The 9,176-nt window shown below is 36.3% G+C and overlaps 1 protein-coding gene across 2 annotated transcripts; it reads right to left on the minus strand.

The window, feature by feature from the left end:
• Nucleotides 1–1,744: 1,744 nt before the first annotated feature.
• On the minus strand, nt 1,745–8,660 carry LOC127088264 (mechanosensitive ion channel protein 2, chloroplastic). Of its 2 annotated transcripts, XM_051029179.1 has the most exons (15): nt 8,343–8,660; nt 8,042–8,239; nt 7,872–7,931; nt 7,531–7,688; nt 6,336–6,395; nt 6,104–6,227; nt 5,894–5,991; nt 5,699–5,812; nt 5,179–5,239; nt 4,703–4,852; nt 4,367–4,477; nt 4,011–4,178; nt 3,798–3,911; nt 2,940–2,996; nt 1,745–2,773 (listed from the first exon to the last, which is right to left on the minus strand). In XM_051029179.1, the coding sequence occupies exons 2-15, from the start codon at nt 8,156–8,158 to the stop codon at nt 2,042–2,044; spliced, it is 2,124 nt and encodes a 707-aa protein (XP_050885136.1). In that variant the 5' UTR covers nt 8,159–8,239; nt 8,343–8,660; the 3' UTR covers nt 1,745–2,041. The 2 variants fall into 2 exon arrangements, with proteins under 2 accessions (XP_050885136.1, XP_050885137.1); XM_051029180.1 differs by lacking the exon at nt 6,336–6,395.
• Between the last annotated feature and the right edge of the window lie 516 nt (nt 8,661–9,176).

Consider the following 9,176-nt stretch of genomic DNA (forward strand, 5'->3'; position numbering starts at 1 on the left):
TGGCCTAAGAGACTTGATCACAAGTTTTTCTTGAGGGCTTGATGGAAGTCCCATTCAAGAGGTCCAACGCCTCGCCTGAGGGACTTATAGTATCATCTTTCGGGCTAAATATAAATTCTCCTGAGGGACATAAGCCCACCAGGTTAACTAAACTCTCGCCTAAGGGACTGTGTTTCCTTGGGAGGGATCAGACTCAGAAATCATGCCTAAGAAGTGCGACTGGTATTCAACCTAAGAGACTTGATCACAAGTCTTGTTTAAGGGCTTGATGGAAGTCCCGCCCGAGAGGTTCAACATCTTTTTTGAGGGACTTATAGTCTCATCAGTCGAGCTACATATAACTTTTCCTGAGAGACGTAGGCTCCCCACATTAACTAAACTCTTGTCTTTGGAACTTAGTGTTTCCACAGGCGGGATCAGACTTAGAAATCACGCCTAAAAAGCACGATCGATATCCAGCCTAAGAGACTTGATCACAAGTCTTGTCTGAAGGCTGATGGAAGTCCCGCCCGAGAGGTCCAACACCTTTCCTGAGGGACTTATAGTGTCTTCGGTCGGGCTACATATAAATTTTTCTGAAGGACTTAGGCTCCCCGGTTAACTAAACTCTCGCTTAAGCAACTTAGTGTTTCCTCGGACGGGATCAAACTAAAAAATAACACTTAAGAGGCGCGACCGATATCCAACCTAAGAGACTTGATAACAACTCTTGCATGAGGGCCTGATAGAAGTCTCGTTGAGAGGCCAAGCGGCTTTCTTCAGGGACCTATAGTCTCATTAGTTGAGCTACATATAACTTCTCCTGAGGGACTTAGGCTATCCAAGTTAACTAAACTCTTGCCTGAGGGACTTAGTGTTTCCTCTGGAGAAATCAGACTCAGAAATCATGCATAAGAGGCGAAACTGATATCCATCCTAAGAAACTTGACCACAAGTCTTACTTGAGGGCTTCATGAAAGTCCCATCCGAGAGGTCCAACGCCTTACTAGAGGGGCTTATAGTCTCATCAGAAAGGCTAAATATAAATTCTCCTGAGGGACTTAGGTTCCCCAGGTTAACTAAACTCTCGCCTAAGGGACTTAGTGTTTCCTCAAGTGAGATCGGACTCAAAAAATCATGCCTAAGAGGCGCGACAAATATCGAACCTAAGAGACTTGATCACAAGTCTCGCCTTAGGGCTTGATGGAAATCCCGCCCAAGAGATCGAACACCTTGCCTGAGGGACTTATAGTCTCTTCAGTCGGACTACATATAATTTCTCATGGGGACATTAGCTCCCCAAGTTAACTAAACCCTCGCCTAAGGGACTTAGTAATTCCTCGGACAAGACCAGACTTATACACCTAAGAGGCATGATCGATATCTAGTCTAAGAGACTTTATCACAAGTCTTTCTGAGGGCTTGATGGAAGTCCCGCTCAAGAGGTCCAATGCCTCACCTGAGGGACTTACAATCTCATCATTTATGCTACATATAACTTTGCCTAAGTGACTTAGGTTGCCCAGATTAACTAAACTCTCACCTGATGGACTTCGTGTTTCCTCAGGCAAGATCAAACTCAGAAATCATGCCTAAGAGGCACGATTGATGTTTATCCTAAGAGACTTGATCGCAAGTCTTTCCTAAGGGATTGATGGAAGCCCACCCGCCTTAAATTAAACAGGAAGAAATTTATGTTATCTTATCTAAATACTCTTAGATCTGTAAATAAACTTCAAGACAATAATCTAATGAGGTGAAAATATAGAAAAATACTACAATTTCCTGCTCTTTATTATAATTTAAAACAACATTTATTGCCCACTGTTGGAGTAGGAAACAGGTACTCGTAATACAACAAATCATGAATGGATAATTATATTATATACATATATAAGGGCAACCAGCTAGAGAGATACAATGTATAATTCCAACTTAAAAAAAGACAGCTGGATCATTTTTTGCAGAACCTCGTCCAGTGGCACAAACTAAAGTGCCAAGTTTTACTCTTTATTTAGCTACCGTTCTAGTGATTCTAGTCATTGTTCTTAGCATTTGGAAATCAGGATATTGGACCATCCTTCTTATCTTTGTTAGCAGGAGGTCCATTCCCATTTCGTTGGACGGCAAATTCCTGTGACTCAGACGAGTTAGGAGATGGACTAACTTCATCCTCAATTGGAAGGGTACGTTTTGAGCCTTCAAGTGCAACCCCAAGAAGAATATTCTCGTCTAAGGGAGGCCTAACTGGTGATGATGACACAGAAGATTTGTCCTCAGTAGCAGAAGAAATCTCTTCCCTGCTAGACTCGGGGGAAGTAACAGGAGAAGTTTCAGATACAGTACTTTGTGCAAGGTTTTTAGATACAGGAATTGTACTTCCCCTCCCTACATCTCCAGCGCTATCTTTTTTAGGCTGCATGGTTTTGGTGGTCTTCTCCACTGAACTATCCTTGGAGTTTGCACCAGGTGGAGAGGATGGTGTTCCTGCAAAATTGTCATCACTTTTGGAGTCAGATGCCACTGGTTCCTCTATCTTAGCATCTTTTTCCTCATTGCCACGAGTTGATCGAGTTGACGGCTTAACTTTATCTTCACCATTAACTTTATATGGGGGTTCTATTAGTAGGAATGGGCGATTTACTGCTGCTCTGGATTGAGTAAAAATGTCATCGCCAAAGGGAATATTTTTTGAGGTAGGCTCACTGTATATTTTCTGAACTGTGCGGATGGGAGTGGCTAACCGAGCTCGATGATGACTGACAACTCTGAGAAGATCCAAAAGGATTGCCTCCTGTTTTATTACACATGAATCATCTTAATTAAGCCACTTTATTTATTACAAAAACAGAATAATATGTGCGTAAATTAAACAATAATGATTTTAAATGTAGAAATACACACCATAAACACTGAATTGATGACAATCATAACCAGGCCTTGGGTATGTATTATTTTACCTTAACACAGAGGTACTCCTCAAAATATGGAGTCTTCACAAAGCAAGATATCAATATCTGCAATAAGAGGGACCATTAGTATAAGATATAGTAAAAGATATCAATATCTGCAATAGGAGGGACCATTAGTATAAGATATAGTAAATTGATAAACAGCAAGTGAAACAACAACAATAAAGTTTTTCCTACTAGGCCGAGTCGACTACATCGACCGAACAATAATGTCTTCTCGTAAATTTTGTCTAGAGACAGACCAATCTACGGTCTTCTAAATGACTTGGCCTCTACTTTTCTAGGTATCCCTATACCAACTACGGGCAACCATCTATTTGATATACTCTGTCCTTATTGCAGTTTTTGTAAGTTTTCCCATGCATGACCAAATCACACAGAGCAAGATCGTCTTTTTCACAGGGGCCAACCCAATTTTTTGTCTAATGCATTTGTAGAATTGGAGAATGTTATTCAAAATGTTGGTCCAAAAAATAATTCGAGTAGAATCACTGAACTTCATAAATAGATTATGATACCTAATGGGCCTAATTAATGGGCTAAATATAATCTATACAAAAGTTACATGATTTTAAATTATATTTACAACAGCATTCATTCCTAGTCCTATCTTATGTAGTGTATGTAGCCACTCATCAAGACATTAAGCCTGTTTTCTTAAATGCTCTTTACCATCAACATTCAGCCACATACACCGTAGGTTTTATAGCTATGTGGCATATAGTTTTCCCCTGATGCCTTAGTCGTACTTACCCAGAGCACTCTCTCATTTGACTCACTTTGCTTGAATATTTATGATCTACATATCCTATATTCCCATCATTATGTAGAATAGCAGACACATACCTTTAGAGCTTGGTTTTCAGGATTGATGTCTTCCAAAAATACCCTTCTGTGCAATTTCTGCTGCTCAACTTGAGGGTTTTTAGCCAAAACCTTGCGCATATCTGCTACAATACTCTGCATGAAGAAAATGGAACGTAGATAACACCAGTTTTCACATTAAAAAATAAAACTTCTTGAACAGGTATTTAGAGCACAAGAACTAAAAATGCTCACGTTAATTTTGTTAACATCCAAATGACTGATAGAAATGTAACTCTTGATACGCCAATGTGATTTCTGAGTCAAATTTCTCACAACATTGACAGTGAACTTGTGATTAGGAATATGAACTGCTTCACGATCATCACCTCTAATAATGGTCGGTGACCACCAGCCCACATGCTGGAGAAAAGATGAAATTTGAATACAACTTCTCAGAAGTAATGCAAAGAAGGAAATCCATCAAGGGTAAAAGATCTTCTATTTGTTACATGATTGTGGGGAGCACCCATTTAAATAAAATAAAAAATTATTATCGAACATACATTATACTCCTTATATGTAAAAGTTCCTTTAAGGTAGATACAAACCTCAACAGTGCCAGAAACCTCATATCCTTCAATCTTTGTTTGAATCCACTCATTCAATATAAATGGCCGAGTTGCGTGGATCATTATACTTGACAGGAAGTTCGTAAATATCTGGATTAATCACAAGTATAAAGTCAGAATGGCTGTAAACAAAAGCATTAAATAATTTAGTTATTTCTCCGACAAAGTTCATTTGATTGATAATGGCTATAGGCTGTACAGCTAGAAGACTTGCTCTTACAAAATTTATGGTAATCCACAACATGCAATGAATATGTGGACTAAAACAAATTCAACTAGTATAGAGTAGACAGAACAAAAGAAACAATGGTGTACCTCTCGACCGGCAAGAGTGAGCAATACTGTGCCCAAACCACCAGCAGTTAGCCACTTCTGTGTGGAGAAACCTAGCAATTCCATGAACAATGACACAGCAGCAACCCATACAGCAGTGTATATTGCCTTCCCAGCAAAATCAAGGCCCATCTATCACTCAATTTTTCTTAAATGAGTACCAATGAAAACAAATATTTGATATAAACATTAAATCCATATATGAAAAAAACTAGTTTAAATAATATATATCACCGGTCAAATTCTTATTTCTAGATGTTCAGTATAACCCTAATATTAATTTCTAGTGATATTACAAAAAAATCAGAATAAAAATCCAAATATTTATTCAAACATCAAAAGTATTCAGACAACAAAAATAACTAGTTCATCAGTACTTTGGAAGAAAAACACTTCAGACACAACAAGTGAAAAATGACATGAACTGACAAAGCAGTAAAAGAAAGTGACAAGCATACATTTCTTGCATCACTGGATTCATTTGCCTCCAAAAAGAATTTTTGAGCTTGTTGAATTAAGCTGAAAACAAGAAATAAACCATATAATATTATAATGTAAATGTAGTCAGGGCCCAATACACATTTCATACTGAAAAAGAGCAGCAAGAAGAGTTAAAAAAATATAAAGCAGTATGACTGATACAATCAGAAACCATAACTACTATTCCCCCTGTCCATATTCTTTGGTCTTTCAAGCTTTTTACTTTTGTCCCAAAACTTGGGTTGTTTTCGGATACCAAGACACAATTAAACATGTTTTTCCATCTTGAGTATACTATAAATTTACCATCAAACTGATTAGGGACGGAGGGAATAATAAATAGCAATGCAAACTGATAACAGCATTGCAAGGAGGGGAACTTTTCTACATCTTGGATTCGTAGTTTAAGAAAATGGTAAATGAAATCAATACAGAAAACTACTTATAAAAAAAACATTTCCAGTTCTGCTGGTCACGATTCTTCCAGAAATACAATACCTTGATAAACAGTATGCAAATGAAATCACTGTTGACAAAGATCTCACAAAATTGAGCAGTCGTTGCTTAACAACCTGGCTATTCGGAGATGGCAGGACAATTGGATCTAATGCCCTGAAACAAATAACGCTCAGATCAACACCGTCATGAATTAGGGTGGGGGTGGGGGGGTTACTAACTGATCCAGAAACAGACCTGCATATGAGCATTGCCCCAGTCCACAACAATAATGGCTGAAAATATGATGTCATAACATATTGCGAACTACTTTTCTTCCAACTACTGTCAGTCCTCTGAAAAATATTCAAAATAAGAAGAAAAAGAAGAAGAAAGGTGCTAATATAGTATTCAATCAGGCTTTGGAAGAAATGAAGAAATAAAAATGAATGGTAATTTGGTGATTACTTGAAGAAATAGAATCCTGCTGAGACGAAGGAGTGGCTCTATGCCATAAACAGCAAAGGCAATAATACCAAGGGCTGGGATCAATCGAAGCAAAATAGGGCTTCCCAGTAAAGAATCATATGACCTGCATAAATATCTAAAAATAAATTTTCCGTAGATTATGCATTGAATAATATGTTAAAAAAGGAAGAAAAGCAATAACAAATAATCCAAATTTAACGCCAATTGATACCAGCTAACCTCCTTCTGGTCAAAAATATATGTCAACGTGCCAATAAATAGATAACAAAACCTGGGCAGGGGTTGGTGGGGAGTGAGTAACCATGCAGCTTAATTTAATACTAGTCAACTGACTTGCAGGTGGTTGAAAGATGATTAAAATTGATCTACCATACTATATTTTGGGGAGCAAGATAACAACAATATAATAACCATGACACACAAGAGATTTTGAAATCACATCTTCACTCAAAAACTTAATGCATCGAGTATAATCGTCATCTCTCTTATATATCTTTCACTTAGCCAACTTTTATCCGAAGCGGGAATAACAACTCACACTTGAATTACAATAATCTCTTTCTCAAGCATGAGTCTCCCAGTCCCACATCACTATGTGGAGCCAAGGTCTCTTAAGTGGAGATGTGGTGTCTTGGTCTCTTATATACCGGGCCTTCCAAGACTCTCAACACAAATAATTATTTACATAGTACCAAACCCTAACTACAAGCTGATTATAGTAAAATCATTACCATGAATACAGAAGAAATACATAAACTATTAATGACATGCATGATAGTATATACACACCATTATGAGAAAGATGGCAAATTTAAGTTTTATTACATATATAAGTCAAAGGTGCATGTCATACAAACCGGTAAAGTAAAACATCAAAGATTCACATCATAAAAGTCAAAGAAATATATTGTACAACAGATTTAAGTTACTCAAAAATATATGTCAAGAAGCTAATGAACAGATACCAAAAACCAGATGTGGGCAGGAGAGGAGAGCAACCGTGCTACTTCACTTCAGTTTGACACTATGTGACTGCTGGTGGTTTAAAGACGAGACAAACTGAATTGAGAAGTATATCATATAAAATCTCACTAGCCTACCATGCTATAATAAATATTTATATGACTCCAAACAATAACTACAAGCTGATTATAGTAAACCATTAACATGAATTCAGAAGACAGTAAAAAATATTAATGGCATATAAGCATTAGTATATACATGTAATACTAGAAAGACTGCAAACTTGAATTTTATTGCGTAAAAGTCAAAGGTGCGCATTCTAAACAAGCACAATTTCATAGTGACAAAAAAAAAGCCAAGAATCACAAAACCATATACAAACAAACATACACACTAAGTAGCGGAAACTTTTCTCAATTAAGAGGAAAAAGTGAGAAGCAGACCTTGTTAATAAAACGCTAGCAGATTTCACGAGGGCAGTCCCACTCCCTCCACCTGGTAGCATGGCAGACCGACAAACAAAAACACTGCACCTGGAAGGAGTGTGCTGTATTGGGGCATGTACTCCACTAGAATAATGGAGTCCCAAAGAATCACGTTTCTGTAGATTCCAAAAAAAAGTTTTCCATCGAGTCAAATTTCACACTGAGTAAACACAGACAACATTGACCCATACAAAAGCACTTGCTTAAGACCCAACTCCACCAAATAACCTAAACACCTTCAAATCTAATTGACAATAAAATAAGATACATAATTGTTTCAATACATACAGAATCCATACCAAAGTTCGCGGTAAAAGATTCATGGTGACCAGATGCAATCGATGAACCCGCGCCAGATTCTGTCAATCAAAATGTAAACGAATCTCAACATTCTGAATTCAAAACTTATAAATTATACAAAAACCGAAAAAAGAATAGCAAAAAAATCAGAATCAAAATCAACACTTACATGATGCTGGAAACTACTGGGTCCACTATTATTAGTTTTGAGCCTAACATCACAAGAAAATTGCATTGAACATGGGTACACCATTGTCGAAATTGAAGACTTGAAGCACAAGTTCATGCAATTACAATCACTTCACCCTAAGAACTCACCGCCGAAGTTTCTTAACAGAATTTAAAAAAAAAATACTAAAAATAAAATCTGCAAAAAAAATTTAAAATTATTAAACAAAACCCTAAAAATTTGGGCGGAGAAACATGTAAAATTTTCGAAATTAAAAGAAAAAAGAGATCTAAAGTAGAACCTGAAGTGTATTAATGAAATGAATGGATAAGATGAATTTGAGTGGAAAGAAATGAATAGAGGTTGTTGTTGTTCTGGTTTTGTTCTTGGTTGGAAAGGATGAAGACTAACATTACGAGTTTACCCTTGGAGGAAAAGAGAAAAGGAGTGAAGAAAAACGAAAGCTGAATTTGGACTTTGGGTAATTAGTTTCTTGTCCGTAATAAACGCAGTGTTTTACGTATTGTGCTAGATTTGTTATCGTTTATGTGGCGCATGGAAGGTGATTACCATAAAATCTAAATCCAAATCTAAATCCAATCCTTACTGAAATAAAGACACCTTACGCGGCATGCTTGTCTGCCTAAACTTATGTTAAAATAAACTTACGGATTTTTTTCACTTTCTCCCACCCTAAACCAAGCACACACTAATACTTGACAATAAATTTGATATAAATTTGAAAAAATTATTCATTATGAGATGTTCATTCCTTCAAACAAATTGGAATTCAATTCAAACTATAGTGTTTACATCATACATTTATGATATTGATAAAAAAATAAACGTCATTTATGATATTTATAAACGAAAAAATTAAAGATTTTATATTATTTTAGAAAATTAATGGAGGGAAATTAGATTTTTTTTTTAAATATTATTACACATTTGTTTCTAATGAATTTGATTAATCTAAACTAAATCAATTCGTTGTTTATTAGTTTGAGTTTTATTGAAAAAATATACAAATTCAATTTATATATTTTTAATTAGTTTGAGCATCGAATTTTTCCAGAACATAATCAAATCGGTCCGCAAACGCCCCAACTTACATTACAATTTTAAAGAAACTTAT

The sequence above is a fragment of the Lathyrus oleraceus genome, chromosome 5, assembly GCF_024323335.1.
Source record: "Lathyrus oleraceus cultivar Zhongwan6 chromosome 5, CAAS_Psat_ZW6_1.0, whole genome shotgun sequence".
Classification (NCBI taxonomy): domain Eukaryota; kingdom Viridiplantae; phylum Streptophyta; class Magnoliopsida; order Fabales; family Fabaceae; genus Lathyrus; species Lathyrus oleraceus.